This window comes from Pleuronectes platessa, chromosome 9 (genome assembly GCF_947347685.1).
Source record: "Pleuronectes platessa chromosome 9, fPlePla1.1, whole genome shotgun sequence".
NCBI lineage: Eukaryota > Metazoa > Chordata > Actinopteri > Pleuronectiformes > Pleuronectidae > Pleuronectes > Pleuronectes platessa.
In genome coordinates, this window is record NC_070634.1 from 28,062,351 (window position 1) to 28,076,449 (window position 14,099).

The 14,099-nt window shown below is 48.4% G+C and overlaps 2 protein-coding genes across 2 annotated transcripts; both read left to right on the forward strand.

Moving 5' to 3' along the window:
• Positions 1-587: 587 nt before the first annotated feature.
• On the forward strand, positions 588-8,692 carry stil (STIL centriolar assembly protein). The gene is made up of 16 exons (XM_053430921.1): positions 588-927; positions 2,390-2,494; positions 2,627-2,742; positions 2,841-3,028; positions 3,328-3,575; positions 3,698-3,781; positions 4,042-4,128; positions 4,213-4,408; positions 4,505-4,602; positions 4,688-4,800; positions 5,048-5,538; positions 5,654-5,735; positions 6,312-6,513; positions 6,584-6,653; positions 6,737-6,960; positions 7,907-8,692. Exons 1-16 carry the CDS (start codon positions 848-850, stop codon positions 8,496-8,498), a joined length of 2,976 nt encoding a protein of 991 aa, XP_053286896.1. The 5' UTR covers positions 588-847; the 3' UTR covers positions 8,499-8,692.
• A 283-nt stretch (positions 8,693-8,975) lies between these two features.
• serpinc1 (serpin peptidase inhibitor, clade C (antithrombin), member 1) lies at positions 8,976-13,717 on the forward strand. Its single transcript, XM_053430602.1, has 8 exons — positions 8,976-9,121; positions 10,011-10,368; positions 10,625-10,840; positions 10,911-11,048; positions 11,270-11,488; positions 12,046-12,220; positions 12,947-13,011; positions 13,306-13,717. The coding sequence occupies exons 1-8, from the start codon at positions 8,991-8,993 to the stop codon at positions 13,480-13,482; spliced, it is 1,479 nt and encodes a 492-aa protein (XP_053286577.1). The 5' UTR covers positions 8,976-8,990; the 3' UTR covers positions 13,483-13,717.
• The last annotated feature ends 382 nt before the right edge of the window (positions 13,718-14,099 follow it).

Sequence of the window (14,099 nt, forward strand, 5' to 3'; positions counted from 1 at the left end):
GTCTTGTTGACTCAAAGCTCTTTACAGTACAGTTTTACATTCACCCATTCACACAGTGCATCTATTCACAGCACGTTGTTATTCTATGGGGGGGCATTCAGGGTTCAGCATCTTGCCCAAGGACACTTCGGCCTGCAGATGGTCAGACTAGGGATCGAACTACCGACCTTCAGGTTGGAGGACGACCACTCGAACCCCTCAGCCACAGCCGCCCTGTGTGTGTGTCTGTGCGTGTGTGTGTGTGAGCACTCCGCCTGACACACAACTCATTAAGATTTTGTCTTTTAAACTAAGGAATTGAGGAAATGAATGTGCTTGTCAGAATAAAGTGGAGCCATTAGGGGGCCCGAGGAGACACCTATTCCTCTAGATCCGCCCCTGCTGTAGTGAACTACCCTCAGCGGCCTATCCGGCCTATGGGGGCGCTGTCGAGCTTCATCTGTCTCCATTGACAGAAGAAGAAGAAATCTGCTACGCTATTGGTCAGCGTCACTGCCACGGCACTTCCTATTGGTCAGCGACACAGCCACGGCGCTTCCTATTGGACGGTGGAGGTGCCGCGCCAGTCAGGACCAGAAACAGCGCCACAGTCAAACTGCGGATCGATCCAGGTGATAGCCGGTGTTTATGTTCCACTCGCTCCAGGTGATAGCCGGTGTTTGTCTCCATTCAGATGAACGTTACACGTTTCAGAAACGGAGTTAACCGAGTGTCTTCGTGATTTTACTAAACAGTTTCGGGTAATACCGGCTCAAGCTAACCAAGCGAACCGACCCGAGCAGGAAGCTAGCGTGGCTAACTGACGTGTTGTCCCCGAGCTCGGCTGCTCTCCGCCGGACACGGAGGGATGAGCTACCCGCTGAACCTCCAGGCTCTGCCGGCCGCGGTGTTCGAAGACGTGTTCACCCCGGAAAACGTGAGAGGAAGGTGGGTCTGGTTTGCTCTGCTGACCGGCACAGTGAGGCTGGTTCACCCGGTGTCAGTTTGTCCCCTCAGCGGATCCGCCGCCATGTTGTGGACAGACAGTGCAGGAACTGGGACCCGACTATTTGCTGCAGATTCTAGTGTAACAGGATCAGTGGAAACCTCCGAGTGGAGTGAAGTGTGACAACGCGTCACTGAGACAAAGACACAACGTGAAGCTTCTCACAGAGTTCATTCATAAAGTGCTGGAGACTGACAGCAGGTTTACATCTGGACAGTTACAGTCAAACCAGTCAAACCAGTTCATAACAGTGACTCCTTCTGAGGATGTGTCAGTAACTGACTCTGCTGTTCCTTCACATCACAGATCTGTAATGTCCTTCATTAGGTTCTTAGGTCTGGACTGAAACGTTCTGGTGGATTCACAGGACTGAAGAGGTCGAACCCGCAGGAGTCATGTGACCCTCGACGTCCGAACCAGGGACACTCAATGAATCATTCATCTTTCTTCTATTTAAACAGGGAAGGGCCGTTTCTCCAGGTTCTCTTTCATCAGTAACGAACTCACATCAGTACATTTAAACAACATTTAGCAACAGTCAACACAGGGAGAGCAACCACAATCACACTGGTCTGTGTCAGCTCAAATGGATTTAAATGGATTAAACTGGGATCAGCTGGTCTTCTGTTAGTGGGTGTAGTGTTTACAAGCCAATTTCCCAATCTGTTGACATTTAGATTTCCAAGGACCAGACAGCGTTTTGAACTCGTGCACTGTGATATTGATCCGTCGTTAAAAAGACAAGCAGGAAGTTTATAGATGAGTGTTTTGTAAATAAATCAGAAGAGAATCATCAGAATCAGAAGTATTTTATTGCCAAGTAAGTTTACACCTACAAGGAATTTCCTCTGGTAATTGGTGCTTACAATGAACATAGAAACATAAAAACGCAATAACATAAAAACGCAATAAATACAACAAACATAGGAAAAGCAATAAAAAATAGAAAACCAGTATGTATGTACTCACTGTTTACTTCTTATTTACTCACTTTTTTCCAATATTTATACAAAGTAACATTTATTTTGACATAAACATTTCTGAATAAAAATATATAAAAGATATAAAAAGTGAAGTAAAAAGTGATATGCAAAATGCAAAACAGTAAACAGTGTCCGATTGCAATGTAATGCAGTATAATATGATATGATATAATGTGTTCATCATCGTCATCTTTTTGGTGTGAGGAACACAGTTAGTGGCTGGGGGGTAGAGCAGTTATCCTCATCAGGTCAGTGGTTCGATCCCAGTTTCCCCACCTGCATGCTGAGGTGTCCTTGGGCAAGATCCTTAACCAAGAGATGCACCTTTTATGAATGACAATAAACGCTAATGAAGACTAAAGCTATAAAGATCTATATAAATTCAGACCACTTACTTCAGCGATGACCTCGTCTTCAACAGAAACTCCACGAACCCTCGGATGCTGCTGAGTTTCCCAAAGTCCCGATCGGCTCTGTGGGACGGCCCCTCAGGAGACATGCTCCGCCTCCAGCTCTACTCACACAGGTAACCATCGGAGTGGCCGACGCCCACCTCAATCCAGTGATCGATTGGTGCAGTGTACTTCGGTTGTAATGTCAGTGTTAGGGAAGATTGTACAAAGTGTGTGTGTGTGTGTGTGTGTGTGTGTGTGTCTAGGAAGCCTCGTGTGGTGCTGATGGAGAAAGCTCTGCGACTGGCCCAGCGTCACGTCCGTCACAGTAACAAGCCCCGCCTCCACTGTTTCTTCCTGGGATCAGTGTGTGTGGACCCAGGTCAGAGGTCACCTGCTTGTCATCCTGAGCTCTGATTGGTCCAACTCACCTGGCTCATACTAACTCCTGTTCTCTGCTGTTTGTGCTCGTGGGTCCAGATGAGGACGGGGTCACTGTGACTCTAAACCGCTTCGATCCGGGTCGGGACCAGGTCGGGTCCGCGGCCAGGCTCCCTACTGCTCTGCTTCCTGGAGACGTCCTTGTTCCTTGTTTGTTTTCCACTCAGACGGAGACGTCACCTGTCACCGTTATCCAATCAGAGGCCGAGATCCATCACAGCATCAAGGTAAAATCTCTGAGGTCATCAGTCAGCGCCTCCCCCTCGACCTCTTTGACTCTGCTCAACGTCTCCTCATTATCTCACAGAGATCAACTATGATAATAAAAGTCTGTGATCTTCTGGAAAAGGTCTGGACCCAATTCTCCTGAGATCCTCCACAGGAAGTCACGGCGTTGTTTCTTGAATTTGACTGATTTCTTAGAGAATAAATTATTATGAAAACAATCAGACAGACATTTATGAGTGTGTGTGATGTGAGGATCTTGTGAATTTACTTGTGGTGTCTCATCTGTGTGTGTCGCCAGGCGCTGCAGCAGTTTGTGAGCAGCAGACAGACTCTGGATCTTTCTCAGCTGATAAAGGTCAGAGGTCGTGTGGTCTGCTCTCAGCAGTCTGACGCCATGGCGTTTAGTCTCAGCTGGCAGGCCATCTGTCCGTCGGTCAGCATGGACGTCCAGCCGGTCCGAGCCATTCCCATCATCCCCACTGCTCTGCTGAGGAGTCTGACCGGCGTGGGCCGAACGCTTCAGCACGCCACCAACTGCCATAGAGGGTGAGATCATGTGACCTTCACGGATACTCCTCATGTGACTCCTCATGTGACCTTCACGGATACGAGTCACACTGCTTCCTCTGGCGGAGCGGCTGTTTACTGACTGAGCCGTGTGTTCGCAGGTTTCTGACCATGGATCAAACTCGGAAGCTGCTGCTGCTACTGGAGTCTGATCCCAAAGCTGCCAACCTGCCGCTGGTGGGACTGTGAGTCCGACTGGCCTTCTCTCACTCCACCTGGTTGTGTTAACAGGCTAGCTGCTAGGCGTGAATGATGCTTGTACGACAGACGTACAGTGGTGCATAAAGTCAGCCCCACTGCTCCTGGTCTCGTCAGACCTGGAAACGATAAAACAAAAGTTCACTTAGACTGAGCACAACAACATTCCATCTTTCACTAATCTGACAGGCTGTTGGCAGAGATGTACTTCGAGACGTTGTTTTCTGACTGTTTGGGTCTTTGACAGCTGGCTGAGTGGAGTCACACACATCTACAACCCTCAAGTGATGTCCTGGTGTCTGAGGTTCCTGTTCAGCACCGCCCTGCAGGACAGGTGAGGGACAGAAGACGTCTGTGGAGACAAACGTTGTGTATTGATGATGTTGAGTTGTGATCGAGCGACTCCATTGGGTTTCAGAGTTTTGTCAGAGAGCGGCTGTTTCCTGCTCGTTCTGTTCGCTGCCACTCACAGAGCTCCACAGTTCTTCCAGTGTCGACGACCAGGACCAGGACCAGGACCAGGACCTGAACCTGGACCTGGACCTGGACCTGGACCTGGGTTACAGCTGCACTGTGAGTTCCTCAGTGCCTCCCAGTCTGTCACACTCTACCAGGTAACCACTCATCTGACTCAACGTGGACTTGAGCAGCTTCACCTTCTTGATGAATGGGTTCTGAGTGGGGCTGATGATGAGCTGTGTGCTCAGCAGGGGGCGCTGGTGGACGGTCAGTCTCTGCAGTGCGAGTTGTCTTCAGACGATCACAGACAGACGGAGACGTTCAGAGCGGCTCAGAGCTCCTTTAACAGGTACCAGGTTTAAAGGGACAATCCCACTTACTGAAAATACTGACAGAGGAGTTTTCACTGAGCCCCCAATCCCCTCTCCCCCCAGCAACCCCCCGTCAGCTGCCGGTGTCTCCGTCACTGATCAGGACTCTGGAGTCGAAGACGAAGACCTTTCTCCACGACCGTCCCCGAGTCCTCATGCCCCCGCTCAGCAGGTGAGTCACAGATCAGGGCTGTCCGGAGGCGACCTGCTAACGGTGCTAATGAGGCTAACGGCTAACAGACCTTCACCCCATCACTGAGGACGTAGAGACGGGTTCTGAACCACGTCTGTCCCTCAGATCCCACTCTGAAACCACCTTTGACAAACATTTATTTAACGTCTACTCTGATGTTTTGGTTTGAAGACTGTTCAGTACCAGTGTTCACCAGCAGGGGGCGATGTGTGTGTTCCAGAGTCGTAGAGTTCAGCCGTCTGTTCCTGAACTCTCTCTGCTGATTGACAGCAGCTTCACCTGGCAGGACCCTGGCTCCGCCCACAGATGTCTTCCGCTTTCGTCGGCAGACAGGAAGTCCGCTCCTCCAACAGGAAGCATCTCCCCCTCCTCCTCCCCAGCTCCCAGACCTCCCCCTCCTCACCTCCATAGCACCCCCAACTCTGACCTGCAGCCGACCTCCACCTGCTACTCGCCTTACACCTGTAGCTCCACCCCCATACTCTCCTCTGCCGCTCCTCCTCCCCCGACTTTCAGAAACCATCCAATGACTCCTCCTGCTCCCCCCTCCTCCACCAGAGGTCTTCTCCCCCCTCCCTCACATGACCCTTCGTCTCCTCCCTCTCTCCTCCTCCCCCCTGCTCCTCCTCAGTGCACTGATCAGGTGGGCGGAGTCGTACAATCAGACACCTACCAGGTCCTCCTCCACCAGGACCGACAGCTGCGCCTCCTGCAGGCTCAGGTGAGAACAACGTTCTGTCATTTTTAAAATAACTCGTCACCAACCAGGCTGCTGATTGGTCCCAGGGTGTGGGGTTGTCATGGAAACTGGAGTCCTCACTGTTTTCTAACTGTAGGTTCAGATGCTGCTGGAAGCTCAGATGAGACATGTCCACCCTCAGGAGACCAGGAGCACGTCCAGCGTCGCTGTGGGGACAGGTGTGTGTGTGTGTGTGTGTGTGGGTCTGTGTGTTAGATATACTTATTGCAAAAGACGGGTTAGGGATAAATGGTGTTTCATGCATCCACACGTATTTATATGATAAATTAGTTTTTGGTGAAAAAAGTGACCATAATACATTTAAATTATATTAAACTAAGATATCACATCATCCCAGTTTTTAGATCCTTATTAATGGAGATAATATTACATTTGTGGGTCACTCTACGAACTTGCCGGTGATTTGCAAGGCATTCTGGGTATCCCTCCATTTAGAGGGTATAGAGCCCCCCCCTCAGGTATACCCCTCAGTCCTAACAGGCCCAGCAGCCTACCGCTACACATTAACATGCAACACGAAAGGGGAAGGGCTTAAAGGGTGAAAGTGATTGGGCCTTAGCGTCACCATTGACTCCAGTTGTATTGGAGATAATGAGACATTTCCATTTATCGGAGATCTTTCCCTTCAAACAACGTTATCGCATGTTTTCTTATATCGTGCAGCCCTAGTGACTGAGTGTGAGAAAGTGTTCACTTCAGGTGTGTGTGTGACGATGACATCACTTTGTTTTCAGGTGCCAGTCTGTTCTGGGAAAACCCTGTCCAGTCCCTCCCCCATCAGGAGAGACAAGCCACACCCCCCTCCTCCCCTGGCCCCTCCTCCTCCTGCAGACACTCCTCGTCACATGACCTGTCCGTCACTGAGACTGTGGGCAGTTCTGAGGCCTGTGACATCACAAATCAGATGTCTCCCTGCTCCCCTACTGGTCACCACAGGTGAGACACTCACACTAGTGAAGATGGTTGTTGTTTAAACAGGTCATTAAGAAGGCGTGTGTGTGTTCAGTGGTTTGCAGAGTCCAGCGGGCGTCACTGTGAGCAGAGGCGAGCAGCAGAGCTTCTACAAAAACCTGATGGTAACAGATCAGCTTCTGATCGGGTGGGTGGGGGGGGGGGGACACTGAACAGACGACCTTACGACCTCTTGTTATGACCTCAGACTCAGCTGACCAGTCGCCTGCAGGAGTCGGACCATGGACAGGAAGTGGAGTCCAGGAGGAGAAGTGAGTCTGCCGTCTCCTCCCCGTCCAGAAGGAGGCAGCAGAGTTCAGATCCCGTGGTCAGCGCCACGCTGCGGCAGCTGCAGCAGCTCGGAGTCGACGTGGACAAAGACGACCTGACGGAGTCCGACAGGAACAGGGAGCGAGATGTGGAGAGTGTCAGGTACAACCAGAGGATCTGCCTCATGCCCCGCCCTCTACACGCCCACATTCTACCATATATGGTTAATGCAAAGCCCCTCATGAATATTAAATGGAGCAGCGGCACTAACATTATTTCTTGAACTATGATCTAATATAACATTAATACTAAAGTTACTCACATTAACACACAGTCAAGTGTTGCATCAATGGTAACATTACTAGGATAGCACGTTGGATATCTAACGTGGTGGAGCTTCTTCTCCAAACTCACACATTCGCCTTCAGTGTAGAAGTTTCATCACAATAATCTCTAATGCTTCTCTCTGCCGTGTGTGTCAGTTTAATAACAGTAGTGAGCATACGCTCCTGTTAGCATCTACTGCTGGTGTCTTGCCTGGAGGCTAGCTGGGCTAAGCTAACAAGCCAGGTAGAGAGACACCGATACCTGCTCATCACTACTAACACATAAATATAACACTATATTTGACTTTCCACCGAAACTGGAGCACAGACGTCTTTGTCTTGTGCGTCAGGTGATCCAGCCGAACAACAAAACGTATCATCTGATAAGTTCTTCTCCAGAATCAAGTCGTGTTCAGGGACGGGGATTAGCCGGTTAGCTCGTCCTTCAGTTTCCACATCGTCTGTATTCTGCTGAGTCCGATTCGTCGTCCATGAGTTTTATTTCCCACATAAGAAGTGAAAGATGATTCAGCAGAAAATGCAACATGGAGAATCAATTACAAGAGTTACTGACCCTGTTGTTCTTTGCTAACAGCTGACACAGCTGTTAACATGAAGGAGCCGAGATGTTGTTCAGTGTGTTTACACGTGCATGTCCAGTGCAGTGAGTGGTCATGGGATGTGTTTTCAGGCGCGTTAGTGTTGGATTAAAACGCTGTCGTAGGATAAAGCCTCACTCCAGCCTCCTGACTGTGTGTGTTTGTGTGTTTGTGTGTTCTCAGCACTCTGGCGAGCATCAACCCAGCAGCTGTCATGTGCAGACTGGGCGTGTCTGATCTGAGTGTCAGCTCTCTGTGTCCAGGCGGCAGCGTGGACCTGAGCCTGGAGGCCAACGCCATCGCTCTGCGTTACCTGAGCGACTCTCAGCTCAGCAGGTTGTCCCTGGGAGGCCACGCCCCTCACCAGGGCCACGCCCCTCGCCGGGTCCCCGCCTCCTCCTCTGACTACCTGCTGTCACCTAGCAACATGTCTCTGGGCACCAGGAGGTACATGAGGAAGTACGGCCTGATCGAGGAGGAGGAGGAGGGCGAGGAAGAAGAAGAGCAAGAGGAGGTCAGAGTTCAAGAGGCGTCGACTCGACAGCCACTGACCGAAGCTCCGAACGTGAAGCCCCTCCCCCAGAGTCAGCTGATCAGAGACCTGCTGCCGAAGATGCAGTTGTTGGCCCGAAGAGCCACGCCCCTCAGCGGCGACAAGGAGAACTGCTCCAGCAAGCGTCCATCTTTACTGAGGACGAGCAAGCACCCGACGGAGGGGTCGGTGGGAAACATTCTGGACCTGAGTCGCCTGAGACAACTTCCCAAGCTGTTCTGACCCACTGAAACCCGTCTGGAGTCAGGCTCCCACTGGTTTCAATGGACATGTGACTCTTCAGCAGCAAATCAAACCAAACGACTCTTTATGGTTCAACTGGAAATCTGCTGTGTGTGTGTGTGTGTGATTTACATGTCAATGTTTTTGCACATTTTTATTTTATTGATTCCACAAATAAAATTCATATGAATGATTTTATCTGTTGACTTCCTGTTAATCGAAGCTTTAAAGGAGAAGCTCAAATCTTTTTATCTGACGTTTGTTGTTTCAGTCGAACTCGACTCAAAGCGACGGAAACACCTTCAGGAAGTTTCTAACTTTACTTCATTAGTTTAAATTAAAGTTTCTCACTTTCATCTGACAATTGAAACAGATTGAAACAAGCAGACGGCTGCTGTGGCCCCTGCTGGTGAGCCGGGGGTCCTGCAGCAGTTTGGTTATTGATCAGTGATCGGCCGGACGTGAGTTCCTCACTGGGATGTTTGTGTCCACATGTCCCCTGGGACGAACCGACTGTTGACTCACAGGCGATCAATGTCTCAAAGGTCGCCGTGCCGCCTGGTCGCTCTGCAGGACACTGACCTGAGATCAGCTCGTCCATCAGACTCTGTTCAGCTGCTCAGGTAAGAGCTCCGACTTCACTGCTTTAACTTTACTGGGATTCTTTATCTTTATATTCAAATTGTTTAAATTACAACTTAGTTTAACCTAAAATAAAAAATAGCTATTTATTTTTAATTCATTTGGTTAATTCTGATCATTAAATTAAAGTATTTATATCTAATATAGCAAATATAAGTATATATATTTATCTATAAAATGATTATGTATTTCTGAAGTTCATGTTTAAATGTGTCTGTTTACGTCAAACCGCGATTGAAGTGAATTTATGTAGTTTAAATATTAGTTCAGTTCCATTAAACACTATTTGTTCCTTAATAACAATTTATATTCAGTATTGATGCTAATAATCACTTATTCACCAACATAAAAACAGTGGAAATATGAAATATTTTCAGAGAAAAAGGATTTTTAATAGTTTTTATAGTTATTTCAGATTCAGGTTTATGACAAATTATTTAATAAATTAAATGAACGTTAACCTTAAATTAATCATGATGTTAATTTCAAAACCAACTGAAGGATTTTACAGCTCAGTTTATTGATTAACTGTGTTTGTTCCTGTACTTGTATCTTTGTGGGGACCATGTTAAACACAGACCTGACATTTTGTCTGGTCCTCACTTTTTGAAAGGGCTGAGATTTAAGACTTTAAGACGTATAAGGGTTACGTTATATAAAGGGTTAGAATAAGGGTTAGGTTATATAAAGGGTTAGAATAAGGTTTAGGTTATATAAAGGGTAAGAATAAGGTTTAGGTTATATAAAGGGTTAGAATAAGGGTTAGGTTATATAAAGGGTTAGAGTAAGGGGTAAGGGAATGTATTTTGTCAATGAGTGTCCTCACTAAGATAGAAGCACCAATGTGTGTGTGCGGCTTTCCCTCTCCAGAATGAGGGCTGCTGATTGGCTGCTGGCTGTGGCGTTCCTGCCGCTCGCCTCTCTCGCCTTCCGTCCCGACGTCTGTGGAGCCAAACCCAGAGACTTGTCCCTGGAGCCACGCTGCGTCCACCGCAGCCCCGAGCCCGAGGGCCCGACCCCGGAGCCCGAGCCCGTCCCCGAGTCCACCAACCCCCGAGTGTGGGAGCTGTCCAAGGCCAACAGCCGCTTCGCCCTGTCCCTGTACAAGCAGCTCGCCCGCGGCAGGACGCCCGAGTCCAACATCTTCATGTCCCCCATCAGCATCTCCACCGCCTTCGCTATGACCAAGCTGGGCGCCTGCAACAACACGCTGGAGCAGATCATGAAGGTGAGACTCAGTGCATGCTGGGAGTTCTCCACTAGTCTAGATCTACAGCATGTTTCAGGACCTGATCCAGAACTATAGACTTTATCAAAGAGGAAGATTTTAAGTTGAACCTTAAAGGGATAGTCCACCCAGAAATGAAACTTCACCTCCTCTTGTCCTAACCTCTTTACCTCCTCTTGTCCTCACGTCTTCACCTCCTCTTGTCCTCACCTCCTCTTCACCTCTTCACCTCCTCTTGTCCTCACCTCCTCTGCAGGTGTTTGAGTTTGACTCCATCAAAGGGAAGACGTCCGATCAGGTCCACTTCTTCTTCGCCAAACTCAACTGTCGTCTGTTCCGGAAGAAGGACGAGACCACGGAGCTGATCTCTGCCAACAGGCTGTTTGGAGACAAGTCTCTTGTCTTCAACGAGACCTATCAGAACATCAGTGAGACGGTGTATGGAGCCAAACTGCTGCCGCTCAACTTCAAGGTAACGTGTCGTCCAGCACACCTAGGTCACGCCCCTTGCTCACCCTGGTGACCCTGATTCTGTGCTGCAGGAGAAGCCGGAGGAGGCCCTGGCCACCATCAACAACTGGATCGCCAACAAGACGCAGAACCGGATCCAGGACACGCTGCCACAGGGGGCGCTGGACTCCAGCACCATCCTGGTCCTTGTCAACACCATCTACTTCAAGGTAGCTCTTTACGGAGGGTTAGGGTTACAGCTCAATGTGGGAGATTCTCAAAAGACAGTAAACTTCTCAGTCCCCCAAGTTGAGACCTGGAGAGAAAATGAAAACAGCCCCAGGTCAAAGCAGGGCTCCACGAGCAGCGCTGGGGGGACGGACTCATGCTAACGTGTAGGAAGGAGACATCCTCGTGTTCTCAGCTCAGTGAGGTGGTTTCTCCCTTTCAGGGTCAGTGGAAGAACAAGTTTGACACGGGGAACGTCTTCGTCTCAGACTTCCACGTCAGTGCGAGTCGCAGCTGCCCGGTCAGCATGATGTACCAGGAAGCCAAGTTCAGGTACAAGAACTTCCCCGAGGACCACGTGCAGCTGCTGGAGATGCCCTACCTCGGAGACGACATCACCATGGTGATCATCCTTCCAAGCAAGGACACAGCGCTCAGTCAGGTAATACAGATTATTGATTATTACAGATTATTGATTATTACCGATTATTGATTATTACAGATTATTGATTATTGGTGTCAAGGCCCGAGCAGAATATATAAAACCACAGCGGCAGCTTGTAGGTCTCATTGTCCTGCCACAGTTGGGAAATGTCCAGCTGCTCATTGGCCTCAGATTTGATATATTTCCTCTGGACACCAGTAGATTGGAAAGCTTCTGAGATGTGGTGTCGACTAACTGGTTTCACCTGAGGCAGTTTCATCTGATGTTTCTAACCAGTCTGTCCAGTTACTTTGAAAACAGTGGAAATCAATGAGTTAAAAGACAAATGTCTAAACTTCAGTCCCATCTTCCACTGTGGAAGAAATTCTGTCAAATATTTCTACAGCCGACTGTAAATCAGTGTCATCTGCATATAAAGTGACATGTCCTCTGATTCTCAGAGGAAAGTTTCCAAGAAACCTGTGGTCCTAGTACAAGGCCTTGTGGGACTCCACAGTCAGAGGGCGGACAGTGAGAAGGACCACCTGTACGTTCATATTTATTTTTGTGTCAAGGTGGAGGAGAGTCTGGACCTGACGAAGCTGAACGACTGGTTGAATGAGATGGAGGAAACCTCGGTGTCCGTCCACGTCCCTCGGTTCAGGGTGGAGGACAGTTTTGCTCTGAAGGAGGAGCTGCGGGCGATGGGACTGACGGACCTGTTCAGCTCCGAGAAGTCCAGCCTGCCAGGTGCTTCCCCCCCCCCCTCACGTCCTTTCCCCCGGCAGCAGCACACGAACGTTAGAGTCCAGTGTGGAAGCTTTCGTTTGTGTGTTAATCTAAATTGTACAAATTGTTTCTTTACCTCAGAATGGGCCCTTTATATTTGAATACTTTATATTTAAATACTTTATATTTGAATACTTTATATTTGAATACTTTATATTTGAATACTTTATATTTAATTACTTTATATTTAAATACTTTATATTTGAATACTTTATATTTAAATACTTTATATTGACATCAGAAGCGGGTCACTTCTACAGAGGCAGCCATGTTTTTTACAGAAGCAGAGACCAGACCAACACTTGACACCTGAAGCTGCCACAGGTTCTCTGTCATGTTTGGAGGGGGGGGGTGAGGGGAGGGGTATTCAGCTGCAACATGCAACATGGCCACTAGATGTCACCAAATTCTACACACTGAACCTTTATCATACGTGTTTGTTGCTCGATTACAATTGGCCCGAGTGTGACCACATGACAGTCCAGGTGATAAGCAGAACCACCTGGTCACGGAGTCGATGTCCACGAGAGGATGAAGCTCATCGTCACGTGACCGACGACACGGGCAGAAATGTCATCAGACTCAAAACACAAACAATCTGTGTATGAGACACATTTGAAACCAGGTGTGACTTCATAACTGAACACATGAGACGAGGTTTCACAGGTGAGTGTGTGTTTGTTTCAGGAATCCTGGAGGACGGCTCGGACACGCTCTTCATCTCAGACGCCTACCACAAGGCTTTCCTGGAGGTGGGTTACGACACACTGGTCACCTGGTCACAGAAAGCAACTTAAGTGTTTTTACTACGTTTAACTTTGTTAGAAAAGAGACTAGAACAGTGAATCCAGTTCAGTGTGTGTGTGTGCTTCCCTGAACTCACTAACCCGTCTTGCACTCATGACATTGTCCAACCAATAGAATGCCGGGTGTACTGATGACAGACAGAATTGTCCCGCCCTGGTTGTGTGTGCGTTAGGACAGTGTGGGTCTCTACCAGGAGTCTTCAGCTCAGACTCGTCACAAACCTGTTCTCTGTCTTCCAGGTGAACGAGGAGGGCAGCGAGGCGGCAGCAGCCACGGCCGTGGTGGCGGTCGGACGCTCCCTCAATTTCAACCGTGAGCTTTTTCTGGCCAACCGACCGTTCCTGCTGCTCATCAGAGAATCGACCATTAACACGATGCTGTTCACCGGCCGAGTGGCCGACCCCTGCAACCAATAACTGCCTCCATACAAACTCAATCAACGTCCCTGTTTTACTAACCAGCCTTTGACCTTTGATAAACAGCGGCATTACATGAATGTGTTTAGATTGTGTGTAGATGAGTGTGAGGAGCTGAACATGTGACATTTGTGTAGATCATGTGAAAAAGACTATCACACACTCTAAGGCTTTGAGGCTACAAATCTGACTGTCATACATTCATTTATAGAACAATAAAAATCTATATAGTCAACTTAATGCGTGTTTTACTGTTTCAGCTTCACATGAATTTATTTAGAGTTCAAAGAAAACTGTCACATCTCGTTTTGTCTCAAACAAAACAAGATGTGACAGTTTTCTTATATATATATATATATATATGGAGGGGGGGTGAGGGGAGGGGTATTCAGCTGCAACATGCATATATATATATATATCTGGTTTATGAGCTGGTTAAATAAACAGTTTTTCTGACTCCTTCTCAAAGACGTTAATCGACTGTTGGTACGTTAGCGTGTGAATAACGTGAGTCGCTGCCGTTGGACACGTAAAGTGCTTTATTTCCTGTGAATCGACCTGTGAGGAGTCTATAGATTGATAGTGGTCATGGTAACAGAAGCTTCTTCACATTTTCT

What these genes read in the sequence shown, in the direction of transcription:
- stil (XM_053430921.1), top strand. Translation starts at nt 848, where the DNA reads ATGAGCTACCCGCTGAACCTCCAGGCTCTGCCGGCCGCGGTGTTCGAA. An exon ending in GCCACCAACTGCCATAGAGG is followed by an intron (nt 3,576 to 3,697) that starts GTGAGATCATGT and finishes GTGTGTTCGCAG; the next exon opens with GTTTCTGACCATGGATCAAA. An exon ending in CAGCGTCGCTGTGGGGACAG is followed by an intron (nt 5,736 to 6,311) that starts GTGTGTGTGTGT and finishes CTTTGTTTTCAG; the next exon opens with GTGCCAGTCTGTTCTGGGAA.
- serpinc1 (XM_053430602.1), top strand. Translation starts at nt 8,991, where the DNA reads ATGTCCCCTGGGACGAACCGACTGTTGACTCACAGGCGATCAATGTCT. An exon ending in CGCTGGAGCAGATCATGAAG is followed by an intron (nt 10,369 to 10,624) that starts GTGAGACTCAGT and finishes CCTCCTCTGCAG; the next exon opens with GTGTTTGAGTTTGACTCCAT. An exon ending in TGCTGCCGCTCAACTTCAAG is followed by an intron (nt 10,841 to 10,910) that starts GTAACGTGTCGT and finishes TCTGTGCTGCAG; the next exon opens with GAGAAGCCGGAGGAGGCCCT.